Source organism: Oculina patagonica, chromosome 9 (genome assembly GCF_052425735.1).
Source record: "Oculina patagonica isolate OP01 chromosome 9, crgOcupat, whole genome shotgun sequence".
In the NCBI taxonomy this organism is placed as follows: domain Eukaryota; kingdom Metazoa; phylum Cnidaria; class Anthozoa; order Scleractinia; family Oculinidae; genus Oculina; species Oculina patagonica.
The window spans coordinates 24,649,676-24,669,887 of NC_135766.1; the positions used below are offsets into that span (position 1 = coordinate 24,649,676).

At 37.3% G+C, this 20,212-nt stretch overlaps 2 protein-coding genes across 4 annotated transcripts in view; one reads left to right on the plus strand and one right to left on the minus strand.

Annotated features, from left to right (window-relative positions):
* LOC144665539 (anthrax toxin receptor 2-like) overlaps window positions 1–1,525 on the plus strand; it is a 16,962-nt gene extending 15,437 nt beyond the window's left edge. The window contains exon 19 of the mRNA XM_078526777.1: window positions 339–1,525. Coding sequence (XP_078382903.1) covers window positions 339–368 — 30 coding nt within the window. The 3' untranslated portion in view covers window positions 369–1,525. The remainder of the gene's footprint in view (window positions 1–338) is intronic.
* A 4,219-nt stretch (window positions 1,526–5,744) lies between these two features.
* On the minus strand, window positions 5,745–17,867 carry LOC144665870 (uncharacterized). Of its 3 annotated transcripts, none has more exons than XM_078527151.1 (4): window positions 17,829–17,867; window positions 10,956–11,070; window positions 9,119–10,669; window positions 5,745–8,671 (listed from the first exon to the last, which is right to left on the minus strand). In XM_078527151.1, exons 2-4 carry the CDS (start codon window positions 11,062–11,064, stop codon window positions 7,728–7,730), a joined length of 2,604 nt encoding a protein of 867 aa, XP_078383277.1. In that variant the 5' UTR covers window positions 11,065–11,070; window positions 17,829–17,867; the 3' UTR covers window positions 5,745–7,727. The 3 variants fall into 3 exon arrangements, with proteins under 3 accessions (XP_078383277.1, XP_078383276.1, XP_078383278.1); XM_078527150.1 differs by lacking the exon at window positions 17,829–17,867 and adding an exon at window positions 15,576–15,605; XM_078527152.1 differs by lacking the exon at window positions 17,829–17,867 and adding an exon at window positions 13,354–13,401.
* Window positions 17,868–20,212: the final 2,345 nt, after the last annotated feature.

Sequence of the window (20,212 nt, forward strand, 5' to 3'; positions counted from 1 at the left end):
ACCGCTGACCTATCATAAGCGAACCTCTATCTCATCAATCAGTGAAATCAAGAGAAATCGACTTCATTCTTGAGTACAAAAGTAATGACTAGAAACCGCAGTGTTTAAAAATCTGTTAGACATTTCTCGACCATGAATTGTCTTCAATACTATTATTAGCTAGCTTTTCCCGTTAACCCGTCAAAACTCAAATTGCTGTTAATGCTTCATTCAACCCTTTCCCTAAATCTCCCTCCCTTAATATCCTCCTGCTTTCTGATGACAGTGATGTCTTAAAACTGATTTGAAGTTATTGCATTGTAACATGACCATCAATATGATTTTTCCTTTTTTTTCAGTGGCTGTATTCGTCCAATCCCACAGTGTGATTCATGTGATAAAAGAGCTGCCCGTTCTTTAAGATTAGATCCCCAGATTACCATCAATCTATAGAACTTTATACATCTAGCAGTAATACTGATTGTAAAATTCATTAACTATTCATGAGGGTGCAAACCAATCCCAGCACAATATTTAGATCACATGTACACAACTGTAAACCCCAATACAAATCAAACAATAGAATTAACTTTTGATACAAACTCCTGCTCAGCTAATAAGTATTCATTAACTTTTGATACAGATCTCTACTGATTCGCATAACAATACTTTGCATTCAATTTATTGTTTTCATTTCACAAGTAGAATAAAATATTCGCGTCCGATCTGTATGGCCGTTTACAATGGCTCGCCTATCGGTTCGCCATTGTAAACGCCCATACAGATCTCCCGCTCATATTTTATCTACTACTTAAAAATGCAAAAGTTTAGTTGGCTGTCTATAATTATTATATATAGCGAAGGCACAATCTAATGAGCAAAAGTTAAGAACGTTTATATTTAACAATTATTCCACGAGCGTGCGTTGGATATGAAGTGGTAGATAACGCTCCTCGTTGGCTATGACAATCTCATATCCAACAAGCGCGAGTGGAATAATTGTTTTATTAAAAACGCCCAAACAACAACAACAACAAGGTTTATTTGAACTGCAAAATTACTAGTTACTATTTAAACAATAAATAAATTAAAAATACATACAGTTGCTGGTCCCCAAAAATAACTAAACAACAACAACAACAACAACAACAATCTTTTATTTCGTGCCCAGAAGAGTTACAATAAATAAATACATGCAAGAGGAAAAATTTACAATAAAAAAAGAGCACAGCCACTTAGAAATAGCTAAGGCTAATCGAGCTAAGTGGCTAAAAAAAATAAACTAGTTGGGTGACCACCAAAGAATTACAACATTTGAGCTCCCTAGCTGTTTTCGTTGATGCGTATTGGCTACCATATTTGTGGTCAATGGTGTATGAGCTCATATACCATTGCCTGTTATCCAATCAATACTCAGGAATTGCAGTATACCATTGCTAGTTTTTAATAAAAGCTGATATATTTTTCTAAAGTAAATGTTTTATCAAGTTGCAACTGATCGCTTATTGCATTGACCGTTGGTAAATAAATTCTACCTTGATATCAATGTACTACTGTATTGAAATGTTTCTAGTCGATAATATATAGATTTAGGCAAGCCTAAAAGCGGAGCTCCCCATTTATTTAATAAATATTTCCATTCTGATAAATATGCGGTCAAAGCTTTAATGTATACGCTGGCCCGTAGGTGCAACACATTTAAATCGATCAAGGTTAAAATGAATGTCTTACGGAACAACAATAATAATCTCGAAGCAGAGCAACTCACAGCCTAACAAATTAATTAAGAGTTAAAATAGAAAACAGTTTCGCGATCGCCTTATCGTTCTGCTTTATACAATAGAAACGTCAATATATATTTCAATATTCCCGTCTCACTTTTCTTGTCTTAACTTTGGTGCACTCAAATGGGTTGCTGACGTACGCAAATTTAAAACTTATCTGGGATAAATCGGTTGTCATTTTTTATCCCTTATCGTGTGCACAGTTAATTCAAATTTCAACGTACACTAAATTTTCTCTTGTCATTGTAGTTATTCAGTGTAAAAGTGAGCTACTTTAAAAAAAATGAGTCAGTTTGTATTCACGTACACCTCGCACTCGAGCTAGCGCTAGATGGGGGTAAACATGATTTTCAGAACAAGTTTATTAGTTTAAATAAATTAATTTTGTTCGAGCTTTTTGCTTTGTCGTCGTTCAACACTTCTAAAAAAACGTCACTTATACTGTATGAATTTCTTCTGCCGAGAAAATTTACGGCTGAAAGTCGGAATAAACTCACAGCAATAAGAAATAAACTCTAATCTGCCGGCAGAACTTCAAGGCAAGGCCTCACGGCAAGGGATTAGAATTCGACTTACGGCAATAGATAATCAGTAAATCCATAGCAAAATAAAACCAACTCAAGAGAACAAAAACAAATGAACTGACAAGTAAGCATAAGCTTAAATGTACTACATATTAAAGCGACTGAAAGCCGCAAAGTGTTTACGGATAGATCTAAAAACCTTGCCGGACCGAATCTATCGAAACTGCGTTCAGAAAGTAAAAACAACATGAAATTTTCTGTCATAAAATCAAGCTCAGCAATTCAGTACTGGTTGTTACCTTGCATCAGGGTCCTGTGTCTTTCTTCAGAGGACTTGATCCATGCAGTGGTTAGCTTCGTTTTAACACAATCATTTGCTAAAGATATTGTATTCTTGATGATGACAGCCGTGGATTCAACCGCAAACAACAGAAACAACCAAACTGAACTTGCACAAGGAATATCATTCGCAATTATTTCGGGTCTCCTCGTAAACCTCTTTCTTTTTCCACAATTTCACGGAATATAGATGACCTTTGAGGACATCGTGCGAGAAATATTTCAGTAAGAATGTTCTCTGTAGCTCAGTCCTTTTACTCGCGGTATCATTCAGCTTACACAGCGAACACCGCGCTACAAAGTTTCCCGCGTTTTCATAACATAACTTCGTTTAGATCTAACTGAAACGTCCACATCATCCAGCCGATAGAAGAATTAGTCAATTGCTCGTTTTACGGTTACGAAAACTGCGACCGGAGACCACTAAAATTAAAATTTAACCATGTAGCGATCGAACAAGAGCCATATTTCTTTGCGTAAAGGCGCATCGAGGTTTCGTGGGAGCTCCGCTATAAGACATGAGCGACCTTCAGATTGGACTACCAGTACGAAATTGAGTACGAGTACGAGTTTTCAAACCAAATTCGTGTGCCTCCTATAATCACTTATCACACCAATCTTATCCCTAACGTTTATTTATGTGCTAGTTAGCAACAGGGAAGAGTTATAGTTTGGGGGAAAATAATTGTGTCGAAATTCCAAAGTCGTACTCGTACTCGATCTCGTACTCGTAGTCAAATCTGAAGGTCGCTCATGATTAGAGACGAAACGGCTACCAGTTTTTTCGTATTATTTATAATATCCAGCTCCGTAGAAAGCAGTTGATGGCGAAGCTTGAGCAAAACACGGTATATAAATTTCTCATCCCACCGGAGAAGTCTGTCAACTGTCGCGGAATCTGATCGAGAAAGGGCGAGTTGCCTAGCTCAACCAATTTCTGGATTACGGCCGCCATGTTGCGCGACGTCGTCGTATGTAGAACGCACGCGCCCGCAAACCATGCCGTTAGCCAGAATGACCATGAAAAATAAATCGCTTGGGTTTTCCTATTTCTATGCAATTTTCTATGCCTGCGTTATGGTTATGGTGCTACGCTCTGCGGCCTTGCGGGCCGCTGAGGAGCTCCGCTATCATTTTACTGCTGTGGTAGAGAAAATTATACCTTGCTTGACTTGTTACCTATTTTTCACCCTAATGAAATAAGGTTTTTCTTGATACGACTAGTCCATTGAATCCCTAACGTGAGGAAATAAATGCTACCTTTATGTCAATAAGACTAGATACGTATTTTTTTGATTAAACGCCCCCGGCTTTTTTTTCAATTTTCCCGGGGGGGGTTTTTTTTTTTTGTTTTTTTGCCTTTTTTAAAAAATATTTTTTTTTTTTTTTTTTTTAATAATATTATTTTTTTTTTTTTTTAATATATTATTTTTTTATTTTTTTTTTTTTTTTTTTTATATTATTGCCGGCTTTGGGCCCCGGCGTTAAAGAAAAAAAATATGCTAACAATAGGCTCTTTCCACATATTAAAATTCAGCTTGGTTGCAAGGCCTAGAGGACGCAAACAAAAGAAATTTTACAAGCATGATGATTCATTTCCTTTGTTTGTGTCCTCTAAGCTAGGCCTTGCTACCAAGCTGAATTTAAATATATCGAAAGAAGCCTATTAATTGATATCAAAGATAGAATTTATTAAGCACGGTACTAACTTGATATGGTAGAAAACATTTTATCAATTTATGAACCTCTGCAAACATTTTCTTTCGATATGCAACTATTTTTTCTATACATATCGCGTTTGCAAGCAATTAATTTTGTCTTTTTAGGCCCTGCAAACAATTTTTTTTCAATAATTTTTATGCCCCCTCCAGAAAAATAATGGTCCGTCCCTTATGTTTTTTTTTCACAGATTCACAGCCCTTTATTAAGGTAGGCGATAACAGTCAGTTAAGTATTATCCAGACCTTATACTTTGATGGGCCACTACTACAACTCTTTATCAACTGCTTTACAGTAATCCTTGGGGGCGGGGAAGAAAGTCGGCACTTTTCTTTGAAGGCATAGCAGTGCCGGGCAACGGTGAGGGTCTATGTCAATCAAGCCGTTGGTAGGAAAGACGTCACCCAAAGTTTTGTTTATCACAGAAAGATTTAAATATCAATGACTGCATGCGTGTGAAATGCGAAAAGTGGCGGTTTTTGCGTTTGATGTTTCACGCCGCTGAGATGATTTGCGCATTTTTAGCAAGATTTCTCACCTGATGTTTCACATCACTGAAAATGTTTAGGCGGCGTGGAATAACAAGCGAAAAATTTGTCACGGTTGGCATTTAACAACCAAAAAATTGGTAAACCAATTCAGAATCATTGGAGTTATTTTATTTAGTATAATTCGAAAGCTTTACTTTTGCGAGACTGGTCACCGTTATCTATCACTTTTTGTTGTTTTGATGTCCCGCGAACTTAAAAGGAGCAATCAAAATGCAAACAGCTATTGTGTTTTGTGCACGGTCAAGACCAGAGCATGCGAACTAAACAAAGAACTTTGTCAAGCTATTACTATGCCCTTAGCAACCATTCGATAGCTTTTGCGCACACTCGGTTGCCCGGCACCGCTATGACCATTTTTTGAGTCGTGTAACAAAGGAAGTTTCTCCCTCCCCCCCCCTGCAGTAATGGTATGAAACAAATGCCCAATCATCGGTTGACAAGTTGTGACCACTTTCTTGACATAAGTGGTTACCATAGCAACAGTATAACCTGTTAAACACCCTTAAATCTTGCTTTCAGGGCTAATTACTTAAGAATGAGCTCGTTGGCGCCCATGCCCATTTTTTTCTTATCGTCTCAGCATGTCATAATACGACTTTTGGCTTTTTTACTTTTTTGGGTGGCTCTGAACTCCTCTGATGCCCACTTTTTTGCATCCGATATACTAATCCATACTACTCATGTGGCGCTATAGAGATCTGCTTAGTGTCTCTGATTGGCTGTTACTTACGCGCGAAAATTCAAAACCGCGCAACAACCAATCAGAAGTATGGATTCCCATAGTACTACGTCATCAGTTTGTGATTTTTTTGAAGGGTTTGACCTAAACATTGAAGACATGAAACATCTTGGGTCGTATAAATCGTTTAATAGCTGTAGACTTAGATACATCTCTAGAGGCTAGCCTTGTTGACGCTAATGAATTTATCCTTGATTTTAAGAACGCCACAACTGTGGATCACGCTTTTTTGGCTATTAGGTCAATTCTAAGAACAACAGTGATTATATCAATAATTAATTCTACAGACCGAGCAAACGAAGATTCCTGAACATTTTTCTCTATGACCAAGAAATCATCAAAGTTTTAAATTTCCACTGTTTCTCAGTGTGTTCTCCTAACCATTGTCAAGTTACTATCGATGTTTGATTTAGTTTCGTCAGTTTAATTGTTTGTAACAGAATCCTATTAAAATGACGTGTCTTAGCCTGTTTTCATGCCAGAGTGGCGTGGCGCCCACAAAAAGATCTATTGCGACCGGCTAACTGTTGATATATCCCCTCTACAGAATCCTTTTTTTCAAAACGCCTTTTGCTTGCCTACTGATTGTTTGTCATCAGTGAAATAACATCAAACCTAGAGTCCTTACGAAGCAGCTAGATCTTCATACGTGTTCATTGCCTTTGATGGTGAACTTCAATCACTGTTGACAGTTTTCACAGTCAGGCTGTCGGTGGCAAAGCGCATTGTTTAACATATAAACGAACTTGACCGCTTTTTTAATGCAATAGCTGAGTAAATATTTAAAGCACTAGACTACGAGATGTTCTTCTTTTATCTAAGTCCGTCGATCGTGAAGCGAGAAATGAGCGCGAGTAAAAAATTAAGATGGTTTTTAGAAAATCTGGGGGATGAGACGCGAGTCTAGCTGCCAGTCTTCCCACGGCCATTTTTCCACTCAAGGGCTTTTTTGAGGGTCTCAATGGGGTGGTGGCTTTTACGGTTAACGGTAAATATTTTGTTGTTTTTTTTTTCGACTAAGGGCTAATTTCTTTCCTTAACGGTGTTAAACATTAATTCCCATTGTTTTAAAAGTAAAAAAAAAATAATTTCCATCGTTGTAAAAAAGTTAAAGTTAATTTACAATCTGGGATGAAAAAGTAATCTAGCCTCTGTTATTTTAAATTCTTTTGCCACTCATTCCCACGAGGCAGTTACGTTTCAGTTCAAATGAACCTTGGCAGAACTTTTTGATTTAGTCGTTAAGGTTAACATATTTCACGGCTAGAAAAAAAAAAATGTTCCAATTTTTACGCCAAACGGTTAACCCCATTGAGATCCTCTTTTTTCTCTTCACCCTCGACGGACTTATCCTCGGAATTCTTTCGTCGCTACGATTTCTGCCCAGTTTACTTCGTTTCGCCCCAACTAACTACACCTGGCTCCGAGGGTGCGACGGACTGAAAAACCCTACAGCTTATAGAATTAACGTTTTTGGTATGACCTTGAACTGTTTTTTGAAGTGTTTGTTATTTGTTTCATCTTGTAGTAATTAAAGGAGTAGCCAAGAACGAGCTTTGCATGCGCGTTCTCTCGCTTAAATATCCCTAATATAAAGAGCGTTTCGGTTCAACTGACCTATTAGAATGCTGATTAACGACTGACGTGAAAGGGAACGCCCACCGGCGCCGTACGCGTGTAAAGTAACAGTATACTCTCCTTTTCAAAGGAAAAAAATACAAGATCCCCAAGGAGGTTTTCCTGGCCTCTTTGAACTCTATGTTGTTCAACGAATGCAACGAAATGGGGAAAAATGTTGCCACTCAGCCGGGCAAATGCCTGGACGTAATAACGCTGGTTATTGTCTTAGCTCGGTAAGCCAATCAAATTGCTTCCTCCTAGTTTCGTTTGTTGTTTTGATTGTTTTACACGCATAAAGATTTCAAGGTCATACAAAAATTGCTCTGATAATTGTGATACTGTATAACTAGTGTTGGCTTTGTTGCCAGTACACAAAAAAAGGAAAAAAAATCACAAGAAAAAACTGTTTTACGTGGTCATCCAATGTCCGATTAGTGTTTGTCGAGTCCGTTTCTTTGCCGTGGTGGTCGCATTAATCATATCGGAACTGGTATTCCATCACTCGCCCGGTATCCAACTCTCCTATTTCTCCAAAGTAGGCTTTTTGCCCGTACACCGAAAGGACGCCCCGCTCGGATCCGGCTTCTAGCATGAAGTCCTCGGTCAGCAAATCGCCAGCAAACACCAGTTTCCTGTCCTCGCTGGACCAACGGAACGCTGCCAGCCTGCCATGTTGCTCATAATTTTCAGCTCCCAACGCCACCAAGGTACCAGTGTCATCTTTGAACAAGTCGGTACAGAACATCTCATCAGACCAGTGAAAGGTAGTGATGCTGTCATTATAGACCGAATCGCTTCCAAGTACTTCCACAACTTTGATCTCATTTACGTTGCCCGCCCGCAACGAAACGGCGAACGTGGTTCCGCTCAGGTGGGCAGCCGCCTGGACATGGTAATTCCAGTTTTCCATGTAAAGGATGCGCTTTATATTGGCATACACACCGGTGGAACAAATGCCGTCAATCTTCCACAGTTCGACTTTGTCTGTATGTGTGCTGAGCAAAAAGCCGTTAGCATCGCCGTAAAAAGAAAGACAGTTGTAGTACAAAGCCCAGATGCTTTTCTCGGACATTGAGTCAAAAAGGTTGATGACTTCTTTCGCAGTTATCGTCTTGCCGTCTTCGCTGACCTCATACATCTCTATGCGACCAAATTGATCGGTGTCGGTAAGTAGGACGCCCAAACGACGTTGGCCGCGACAAACCACCATGTCAAAGGCATATACATTATCTTTATTAATCAGGTCTTTGGAGGCTACTTCGTCTGAGTCCTTAAGAATGGCTAGTTTCCAACCACCTTTGTATGGTCCACCGTGAACTACTGCCATGGTGTGTTGGTCGATCATGTCAACACCGCTAACTTGCCTGTCTGCGTAGGTTGCATAGGTCTTGAGGCCTGGACCATTCTTGGCAAATTCTAATAATGAAGCAATATTGAATATTAAATCAAATACTGCACATATAAAAAGTTACCTTTGGGTGGAACTGCATTTAGGTAAACTTACGTATTCTTTATTTCGTGCCTACTGTCCCACAAAAAACCGTGATTCTATTCATTTGCAAGGCATTCCAAGCATATCAGAGTCTTCTTCTTTTTACCAGAACAAACTAATAACCTGGGATGAATAGATCTAGTGTAGAGTAAAGAGTTCTCTCTAATGACACAATAAAGAGTCGAAACGAAACCCAGATCATCAGATCACTTTCTGGCTCTTAACTAGTTTTCTGATAACCAGCATCATTAACGAACATAAACAGTATCAGCTGTTAACGAAAGCTAAAAGTTTGTGGAGCTGAGTGACAAAGAAGTAAGTGCAGTATGAATCATTGCCATTAAGGCCATCAGCGAAAAGTCATTAAGTACCTGTTGGTGGCATGCAGTCCTTTACTTTTTGCTCGTCCTCGAGCTGAGAGCAGTACTGGGTCAAGTAGTCAATCAGCGGTTTCTTCAATTTTTCATAGTCGATGCCTGTGTCACCAAGGAATTCTTCAGTCATGAGTTCTGACAGTGCTGAGATGTCCATGTTAATTGGCATAGGATCATCAGAGCTCTGTGAAGCCCAACTGTTGGCGTCACCATCAGAAGGGATGTTGGAGCCATAGGAGTAAGAAGTTTTGCTTGTTCTGGCACCCTCAAACCTCTCACGCTGCTCTCGCTCTGAGGATGTCTCTGTTGTCACACCTGCAGAAACTTTCCCAGAATAGCCAGCAGCTGTGCCAACATCTAATCCTTCAGCTTCCATCTGCTCATATTCGTCAGTTTTAATTTTGCTTTCTTCTCCAAACTTGGCCCCCATGACGACATCTGTCAAGAAGTGAGTACCATAGTAGTCGATCAGGTTTCTAAAATTCTCGTCTGACGGGTCTTTGTCGCATTTTGAAAGTGAAGCTATGAATTCATCTGAGGGTTTAGGAGGCAAATCCATGAAGATGGCGCCAGTGTAAACGCTACAGACAGCCTCGGTGTTGACGTAGGAGAAACTGGCTGTTCTCAGTTCTTCCGTCTTACTCTGAACCGTCGTGCTTGCTTTAAACCCGAATCCAAGAAATGAGTTATCAGTTCCAACCGTGTTAGACAGTGCATCCTTGTAGGATTTCTCACTGCGACCCTCATTTGAACTGAAGTCAATTCTACAGCTAACCGCTTTCAGAAAAGATGTGCCGTCAGGAACCAGATACCTCATGTCAGATGTGGTAAGACCTCTGTCAAAGGTGGTCTTGAAGATCGGCATACGAGAGACACCTGGGTCGTTTCCTTCAAGTGGATCAACAACTGGATTGCCGTAAAGGAAGTTGTAGCCATGGAAGACATAGCCAATGTTGGGCAGTATGTCTGACCTTACTTCCTTGGTAAGAGGCATTCTGGGCGGAGCCTGGAACGCTTGAATGCCACAGCTGGCCAGAATCTTCCTCGCATCTGCAAAGTCTTTTCTGAAAATCGAGAAGATCACCATAACTGAAAGCTTCATGACAGCCTTCATGTTGCAAACTTTGGTGGCTCCTTGTTTAGATGGGTGTAGTCGCGAGTACATCAGCATGGCCTTGGCTTTCTTGTAAGAGTTAAAAATACGGTTGAATGTGACTTGTTTATGGATGACCCATTCTGGAGTGTGCCTGGAATCCATCGAGCGTGCCACAATGTAGTTTTGCATCTTCGAAGATGACGGGCTGAAAATATTGCTGGGATCGAGAAGTGGTGTCGAGGGTCCTTTGGGGCCAGCTGGGATGTACTTAAAGTCTCCGGTCTTCACCTTTGGGAAGGTTTCATCGAGAAGCCAGACTGCACTAAATTCCAACTCTGCGCGGCTCTGCGGAACAGCGTTTGGAACCTGTTCCTTTAAGAACTCGAGAAGTCGGTAAGGGATTCTTGAGAGGGACGGCATCGATGGGGGAAATTTTTTCTTTACTCTGCATGCTGGAAAAAAGTAAAAAACATCCACTCAGAAAATGAGATTCAATGCCTGTGATAAGTAACGCGGAAATAAATGTGCCAACGTGCCGTGTGTACAATAACTATAGGAAGTACGTATTTTGGGTACTTTTGGCAACCCATCGTGAACTATTCGGGCAAACTCTTTGGGTTATATTTGATACTCGCGAAAACCCTGCGGTACCTTCTTAGAAAGTTTACCAGAAATGGTTTGTCTTCCCGGTTGTTCTATCAAATACAATAAGTTAAAAAAAATGCAAGCTGTACTTACCGCCCTGTTTACAGGATTTGCCATCCTTGGCAACTGAGTCTGTTATGGATGTCGAGTTCGCATGATAAACAAACAGGAAAACCACAACCAATAAACACAGCTTCTCCATAGTCACCTGAAAGTTATTTAAATTCAAATTACCTTAATTATATTTTGTGCGCTTACATGAAACAGGAGCAAATGCGTAGATAAGAATGGATCAGGGCCGGGAGGGGGGGAGGGGGGGGGTGGGGGCGAGAAAGTTGGCACTTTTCTTTGACGGCATAGCGGTGCCTAGCCTCCCACGCAGTCGTTCTTAGGGGCGATCGTGTTTCACTCCTCCCCACGATCGCCCCTAAGAACGACTGCGTGGGAGGCTAAGCGGTGCCGGGAAACAGTGTAAGTCTGTGTCAATCAAGCCGTTGCTAAGCCTAAGAAAGACGTCACGCAAAGTTTTGTTGTTTCTCATCATGATCAGTTCATGGAAATTACTTGGATTAACTGTTAAGGAGGCTCGATGTAGTTTTTTTTAGCCGAAGAGTGGTTGTTTTGAAAATTAAAATTATCTAGGAAGCCAATGTTCGTTTTTTTCCAAAATGCACCATATTTTTAAAATATTACCATTTTTTTTTTTTTTCTTCTTCTTTTTTTCTCAAATTTTACCTTATCAACCTTTTTTTTTTTTTTTTTTTCTCTAACTATCTTTTTTTTTCAATAGATTGACTTTTGGTATTCATTTTTTGATATGTTCAAGTATAGTAGATTGACTACCTGTACACAAAATTTTAGGAAAATCTGTAAGAGCGTTTTAGAGTAAATCAAGAATGAAGTTTTTGGTATTTTCTTATAATTGCCTACAATCGGCAGTCGATATATTTTAACAAATTAAAGCAAAAAGTCTTTCGCTTTTAGTTAATAGTCTTTGATGGTGTAAGTATTTATATTTCAGTGAGAGTAACTGTGCTCAAATAATACGAAACAATTTTAAAGCGTTTTTTTTTATATTAAAACGGTGTTTTTCTGAAAATTTCATTCTTGAATTACCTGAAAACGCTCTTACAGATTTTTCTAAAATTTCGTCAACAGTTAGTCAATCTACTGAACTTTAACATATCAAAAAATAAACGCCAAGAGTCAATCTAGATTTCGAGAAAATCAAGCTTGTTTGAGAACAAAAGAAAACGTCAATCGTTGCTATGGTAACCTTTGTGACTAAGTGACGGGTAAAAAATTAAAATTTGGTCATATGTGATCATTATGGTGTATTTCGGCAAAAATCGAACATTGGCTTCTTAGATAATTTTAATTTTGAAAACAACCACCCTTCGGCTAAAACAACTACATCGAGCCTCCTTAAGCTTACTATCGAAGCTTTTTATCAAAGAAAATGGAAGGTGGAAAAAATGTCCTTTAAATTCTTAGATAATGATTCTACGAATGAAATTTATAACGGATTTGGCTTGAGAAACAAAAGAACTCGAACCGGCCACTGGCATTTCAAAACACTGAAGAAGGGCTAAGCCCGAAACGTTTGTAGCTTGTTAATTTTTTTGACGCTTAAAGAGTCTAATAACCATTTTATCACATTTTATTGGCTAAGTTGTTTTGATTTACAAGAATATTTTACAAAACAAAATCGGAAGGCATGGCGGTAATTTGGTGTTTTGAAGATCAAGCTTGACAGGTTGCCGGTCATTTAGAAAATTATTATACAGATAACGATTTACTCTGATTATTTTTCAGCTTGTATCCAAAGGAACAATCAATCATCTTCACTGCCATATACCTAATTTTCAACCAATAATTTCGCTTCTCTCGTTCCTAACTTAAGCAATAAGTTTTAATTACTTTTATAAACCTTACAAATGTGTCAAATAATTTTAAAATTGCAATCGACGTACTGCTGAGGCCATTCTCCAACCTTTGACATTCAGGCATTTTTTTCTTAGAAGGCTTTTTTCTTCACGGGAAGCGAAGAATCTCAACTGGGCCTAAATTTTGAGCTCCGAAAGTGTCATTTTTATGCGTGGTATTTAGTTATTATCGACTTTCTTGGAAACAAATCGATATTTGACCATTAAAAAGTGATTTGTTGCACATAAAGGCCTAACTTACCTAAGAATATGAACGAAATCCATTTTCAATTATTGTTACGGAATTTCTGGCCTTAACATTGGCTCTTAACTTGCTTCAAAGGTTTAAGATAAAGCTGCACGAATTAAATCAACCTACGATAGATAAGAAAAGCTTTCGAGCGCCTTATTGAAAAAAATTGCTATCGAGGGCAGTATCCAACTAGCGCGGATCATAAAGGCCAGCCGACAACTGGTTTTATCAATTCAGTTAAATCTGGAATGCAGAGGAAAGTCGTCGCTATTATTGTATCAGTTCAACTTGTCGAATTATAAATTTAACTTACCTTTGGAGATGTGATTAGAGATGCTAACGCAACAAGCTCAGTAAAAATAATAAACTAATTTTCTTAAAAGCTTTTTTGTGTCCTACTGTTCGTCAGACATAACATTAAAAAACAAAAGATGTTATTGAAGTCGGGTTTGTTTTTTAAAACTCTTTTATATTACTTCAGTTTTGACCCTCAAAGTGGATTCCTTTGAAAATCGCTGAACCCAACAAGCCGACCAATTAAGAAATTGCTGCAATGCTTCTAGAAAATTGTTTACAATGCATCTGGTCTCTCTTTACCTCTGTTTTAATAGCAACTTTAACAAATTTGGTTCTTTGATGTGTTTTGGGCTTATCTTGTTTCGGAATTGAAAATCATAGTCATGTAATGCAAAACGTTTCACTGTTCTTCTGAGATTTTTTAATAGCAAAATAAATATATGAGCTGGAGCCAAAAACAAAGCCTCATGTAGAGCAGATAAGCTTTGGTTCTCTAGACTTGCATCTCAACAATTTGAGATACAAAATGTAATTAAACAAAAAGAATGTGAGCTTCAAGTCACGTGTGGTGTGAAGTACTCAAACAATGGCGCGCTGCACTATAGGAGTCTAGGATCAATAGAATTTGAAACAAAGAAAAATTTAATAAAGTTAAAAGTCAAAGTTAAAAGCTTCTTTGTGTCCTACCGTTCGTCAGACATAACATTAAAAAACAAACGATGTTAGAAGTTGGGTTTGTTTTTTAAAGTTTTTTTATATTACTTCAGTTTTGACCCTCAAATAGTGGACTCCTTTGAAAATCGCTGAACCCAAAAGGCTGACCATTGCTACAATGCTTCTAGAAAACTGTTTAAAATGCAACTGTTCTTTTTTAGCTCTGTTTAAATAGCAACTTATACAAACTTGGTTCTTGGATGTGTTTGTGGGCATATCTTGTTTCGGAATTTTAAAATCATAGTTATGTAATACAAAATGTTTCACTGTTAATATTATTGAACAGCGACTATCTTGTACGTAAACTGTCTTCTTCTGAGATTTTTTAATAGCAAAATAAATATATGAGCTGGATCCAAAAACAGAGCCACAGTAAAGATTAGCTTTGGTTCTCTAGACCTGCATCTCAACAATTTGAGATACAAAATGTAATTAAACAAAAAAATGTTAGCTTCAAGCTTCGTGTGGTGTGAAGAACTCAAACAACGGCGCGCTGCACTATAGGAGTCTAGGATCAATAGAATTTGAAACAAAGAAAAAGTTAGTATTTGTTTGGACCGGAAGTTTCTTTTGAACTGCATATATAGAATTTGCATCAGTAGCAGACAAAATGGGTGGCTTTTTGGTTAAGCAATAAGCAAAGAGGTTCTTTTGTGCTCTATGTAGTTTTATTTCTGATTTCCATCAAGTTAAAACAATCGGAGCAATGCACTGAAAATGGTTTTGACTTGCGGCTGTAACATTCAGAGAGACAATTTGAAATCGCCTCAATTCATAGCGCTAGCAGAGCTGGCATATTTTTCCTTAAGCTGACTCAGTTTCCTTAACGCTTTGCTGTCTCCATATTTTTAACATTTTATCATTATTTGATCAAGAGAAAACTTTGAAAAGCTATAGATCAAAACATGCATGGTGCAGTACTTTGAAGTGTCACAACTCATGTCTTTGCATGCCCATCCTAAACAAAGGGCTGGATTTGAGATCTATAGAGCTCTTCTGAATGGCTTAGCTCTTCTCTTCTTCTCTGATGTTTGCAGGGTCATGGCGGTTTCGATCCTTTTGGTTTCGGAGAGAGAAAACTGTCATTTTGGGTACGAAAAAAGGCCAGCTTCGATTTTCAAGAAGGCAAAAGCGGATCGTAAATTCGGTTAACAATATTTTGTTCCCTAAAATTTTCTGAAGTTTGAATGTCCAGCTAGTGTATCCGAAAAGATAAACTTTTCTTAGCGTTTAAAAATAAGGCTTTTAATCGAGCAAAAATGAGAATTATAACGTTAAAACGGTGTTCTTACACTTGCAGTAAAATTTTCTCTTTTGTGCCCCTGATGGGAAAAGCTCTCGAGCACCTTAATGAAAAAAATTTCGACGAGGGCAACACCCAAGTAGCGCGAGATCATGAAGTCAGCCGACAACCGGTTTCATCGATTGAGCTAAAATCTGGAATACAAGATTAAGACTGAGAGGCGTCGCTATTGTTATATCAGTTCAACTTGCTGAATTGTTACTTCAACGCAATAAACTTACCTTTGGAGATGTGGTTAGAGATGTTGACGCTACAAGCTCAGAAAAATAATAAACTAATTTTCTTAAAAGCTTCTTTGTGTCCTACCGTTCGTCAGACATAACATAAAAAAACAAACAAACGATGCTATGGAAATCGGGTTGTTTTGTACAACTCTTTTATATTACTTCAGTTTTGACTCCCAACGTAGATTCCTTTGAAAATCGCTGAACCCAACAAGCCGCCCGATTAAGAAATGCTACAATGCTTCTAGAAGATTGTTTACAATGCAACTGGTCTCTTTTTTCCTCTGTTTAAATAGCAACTTAAACAAAGTTGGTTCTTGGATGTGTTTGTGGGCTTATCTTGTTTCGGGATTGTAAAATCATAGTCATGTAATGCAAAATGTTTCACTGTTAACTGTTAGCAAAATAAATATATGAGCTGGAGTCAAAAACAAAGCCTCATGCAGAACAAATAAGCTTTGGTTCTCTAGACTTGCATCTCAACAATTTGAGATACAAAATGTAATTCAACAAAAAAATGTGAGCTTCAAGTCACGTGTGGTGTGAAGAACTCAAACAACGGCGCGCTGCACTATAGGAGTCTAGGATCAATAGAATTTGAAACAAAGAAAAAGTTAATATTTGTTTGGACCGGAAGTTTCTTTTGAACTGCATGATATAAATTTGCATCAATAGCAGACAAAGTGGATGGATTTTTGGTTAAGCAATAAGCAAAGAGGTTATTTTATTCTCTAAGTAGTTTTATTTCTGATTTCCATCAAGTTGAAACAATGAGCAATGCACTGAAAATGGTTTTTACTTGACGCTGTAATATGCAGCTAGACAATTTGAAATCGCCTCAACCATAGTTAGTAAAGGAGACTCTACTAACTATGCCTCAACTCATCGCGCCAGAGCTACATGCTAGCATATGTTCTACTTCTAATAATAATAATAATAATAATAATAATAATAATAATAATAATAATAATAATAATAATAACAATAATAATAATTTTTAAATAAATAATAATAATAACTTTATTTCACAATAAAATATTTACAAAGGCTAAAAATACATTCTGACTTAAGTTTGAGCATACATTACAAATACTAATAATAATAATAATAATAATAATAATAATAATAATAATAATAATAATAATAATTAATAAACTTTATATTGCGCCAGTATCAAGTAACAAATTTTCACCTGCGTATTACATTATTTGTAAAAATTAATTAAACTACTTAAAAGTCCTTAAAATTAATTAAAATACTAAAATGCATCTTTGGTGCAAATTCTAGCTAATGAAAAGTTAAAATTAGCTAAAAAAACGCCTTCTGAAACAAATGAGTCTTGAGACACTTTTTTTTTTTTTTTTTTTGTTATTTTTTGTTATTTTTTATTATTTTTTTTTTTGTCTTGAGACACTTTTAAAACTATTTACAGATGAAATATTACTAATAACATGGGAGATCATTCCATAATTATTTGATCAAAACACAACTTTAAAAAGCTATAGATCAAAACATGTATGGCGCAGTACTTTGAAGTGTCAACGCATCGCTTCGTATCATGTCTATGCTTACCCAGCCTAAACCAAGGTCTGGATATGTGTTCTTTTGCGCTCTTCTGATTTGAGATTTGTAGCGCTCTTCTGAATTACTTAATCAACACGTGTATAGTTTGGATTTGCTAAGTTGTTTTGATTTACAAGAACGTAAAACCAAAATTGGACTGTCTCAAGAGGAATTGTCACTCTTTTAGTGTTTTTGAAGACCTTGACAGGTTGCTGATCATTAAGTTTAGTTTATTATTACAGGGCTTTTTTCCATACGCGAGGCGAAGAAACTCAGTCTGAATTTTTAGATCCGAAAGCGGCAATTTGGTGCATGATATTTAGATATAATTGTGTCGATTTTCTCGAAACAAATCGATATTTAGCCAAATTAAACTAAGTGCAGTGATTTGTTGCATATAAACGCCTTTCTTTAGTAAGAATATAATCGAAATCCGTGTTGTAAGCTAAAGAAATTTAACTTCAACCGACGGTAGACAAAAATTTGTTTCGAGCCCCTTATTGAAAGAATTTGCCGTCGAGGGCAACACCCAAATAGAGCGAGATCTTGAAACCAACCGAGCATCGTTGTTATTGATTGAGCTTAAAAACTGGAATGTAAGGTTGAAAATAACACGAAGAGGAAAGGCGTCGCTATTATTGTATCAGTTCAACTGGCTGAATTGTAAATTTAACGCAATAAACTTACCTTTGAAGATGTGATTAGAGATGTTAACGCTACAAGCTCAGAAACTGGATAATGAAAACAAGTTTTCTTAAAAGATCTTAAAAGCTTCTTTGTGTCCTACCGTTCGTCAGACATAACATTAAAAACACAAACGATGTTATTGAAGTTGGGTTTGTTTTTTAAAACTCTTTTATATTACTTCAGTTTTGACCCTCAAAGTGGATTCCTTTGAAAATCGCTGAGCCCAACAAGCCGACCAATTAAGAAATTGCTACAATGCTTGTAGAATATTGTTTACAATGCAACTGGTCTCTTTTTACCTCTGTTTTAATAGCAACTTAAACAAAGTTGGTTCTTGGACGTGTTTGCGGGCATATCTTGTTTCGGAATTGTAAAATCATAGTTATGTTATACAAATATTTTCGCTGTATATAATATTGAACAGCGACTATCTTGTACGTAAACTGTCTTCTCTTGAGATTTTTAAATAGCAAGATAAATATACGAGCTGGATCCAGAAACAGAGTCACAGAAAAGATTAGCTTTGGTTCTCTAGACTTGCATCTCAACAATTTGAGATACAAAATGTAATTAAACAAAACAATGTGAGCTTCAAGTTTCGTGTGGCGTGAAGAACTCAAACAACGGCGCGCTGCACTATAGGAGTCTGAGATCAATAGAATTTGAAACAAAGAAAAAGTTAGTATTTGTCTGGACCGGAAGTTTCTTTTGTAACATATAGAATTTGCATCAGTAGCAGACAAAATGGGTGGCTTTTTGGTTAAGCAATAAGCAAAGAGGTTCTTTTGTGCTCTATGTAGTTTTATTTCTGATTTCCATCAAGTTAAAACAATCGGAGCAATGCACTGAAAATGGTTTTGACTTGTGGCTGTAACATTCAGAGAGACAATTTGAAATCGCCTCAATTTATAGCGCCAGTAGAGCTGGCATATTTTTCCTTAAACTGACTCAGTTTCCTTAACGCTTTGCTGTCTCCATATTTTTAACATTTTATCATTATTTGATCAAAAGAAAACTTTGAAAAGCTATAGATCAAAACATGCATGGTGCAGTACTTTGAAGTGTCACAACTCATGTCTTTGCATGCCCATCCTAAAAAAAGGGCTGGATTTGAGATCTATAGAGCTCTTCTGAATGGCTTAGCTCTTCTCTTCTTCTCTGATGTTTGCAGGGTCATGGCGGTTTCGATCCTTTTGGTTTCGGAGAGAGAAAACTGTCGTTTTGGGTACGAAAAAAGGCCAGCTTCGATTTTCAAGAAGGCAAAAGCGGATCGTAAATTCGGTTAACAATATTTTGTTCCCTAAAATTTTCTGAAATTTGAATGTCCAGCTAATGTATCCGAAAAGATAAACTTTTCTTAGCGTTTAAAAATAAGGCTTTTAATCGAGCAAAAATGAGAATTATAACGTTAAAACGGTGTTCTTACACTTGCAGTAAAATTTTCTCTTTTGTGCCCCTGATGGGAAAAGCTCTCGAGCACCTTAATGAAAAAAATTTCGACGAGGGCAACACCCAAGTAGCGCGAGATCATGAAGCCAGCCGACAACCGGTTTCATCGATTGAGCTAAAATCTGGAATACAAGATTAAGACTGAGAGGCGTCGCTATTGTTATATCAGTTCAACTTGCTGAATTGTTACTTCAACGCAATAAACTTACCTTTGGAGATGTGGTTAGAGATGTTGACGCTACAAGCTCAGAAAAATAATAAACTAATTTTCTTAAAAGCTTCTTTGTGTCCTACCGTTCGTCAGACATAACATAAAAAAACAAACAAACGATGCTATGGAAATCGGGTTGTTTTGTACAACTCTTTTATATTACTTCAGTTTTGACTCCCAACGTAGATTCCTTTGAAAATCGCTGAACCCAACAAGCCGCCCGATTAAGAAATGCTACAATGCTTCTAGAAGATTGTTTATAATGCAACTGGTCTCTTTTTTCCTCTGTTTAAATAGCAACTTAAACAAAGTTGGTTCTTGGATGTGTTTGTGGGCTTATCTTGTTTCGGGATTGTAAAATCATAGTCATGTAATGCAAAATGTTTCACTGTTAACTGTTAGCAAAATAAATATATGAGCTGGAGTCAAAAACAAAGCCTCATGCAGAACAAATAAGCTTTGGTTCTCTAGACTTGCATCTCAACAATTTGAGATACAAAATGTAATTCAACAAAAAAATGTGAGCTTCAAGTCACGTGTGGTGTGAAGAACTCAAACAACGGCGCGCTGCACTATAGGAGTCTAGGATCAATAGAATTTGAAACAAAGAAAAAGTTAATATTTGTTTGGACCGGAAGTTTCTTTTGAACTGCATGATATAAATTTGCATCAATAGCAGACAAAGTGGATGGATTTTTGGTTAAGCAATAAGCAAAGAGGTTAT

Bases quoted from the DNA above. Each gene is read 5' to 3' on its own strand.
- LOC144665870 (XM_078527151.1), bottom strand. From the start codon at position 11,064: ATGGAGAAGCTGTGTTTATTGGTTGTGGTTTTCCTGTTTGTTTATCAT. The intron at 10,670-10,955 runs GTAAGTACAGCT...ACTTTTTTCCAG, and splicing joins CAAATCCTGTAAACAGGGCG to CATGCAGAGTAAAGAAAAAA. The intron at 8,672-9,118 runs GTACTTAATGAC...CTTCATTATTAG, and splicing joins GGACTGCATGCCACCAACAG to AATTTGCCAAGAATGGTCCA.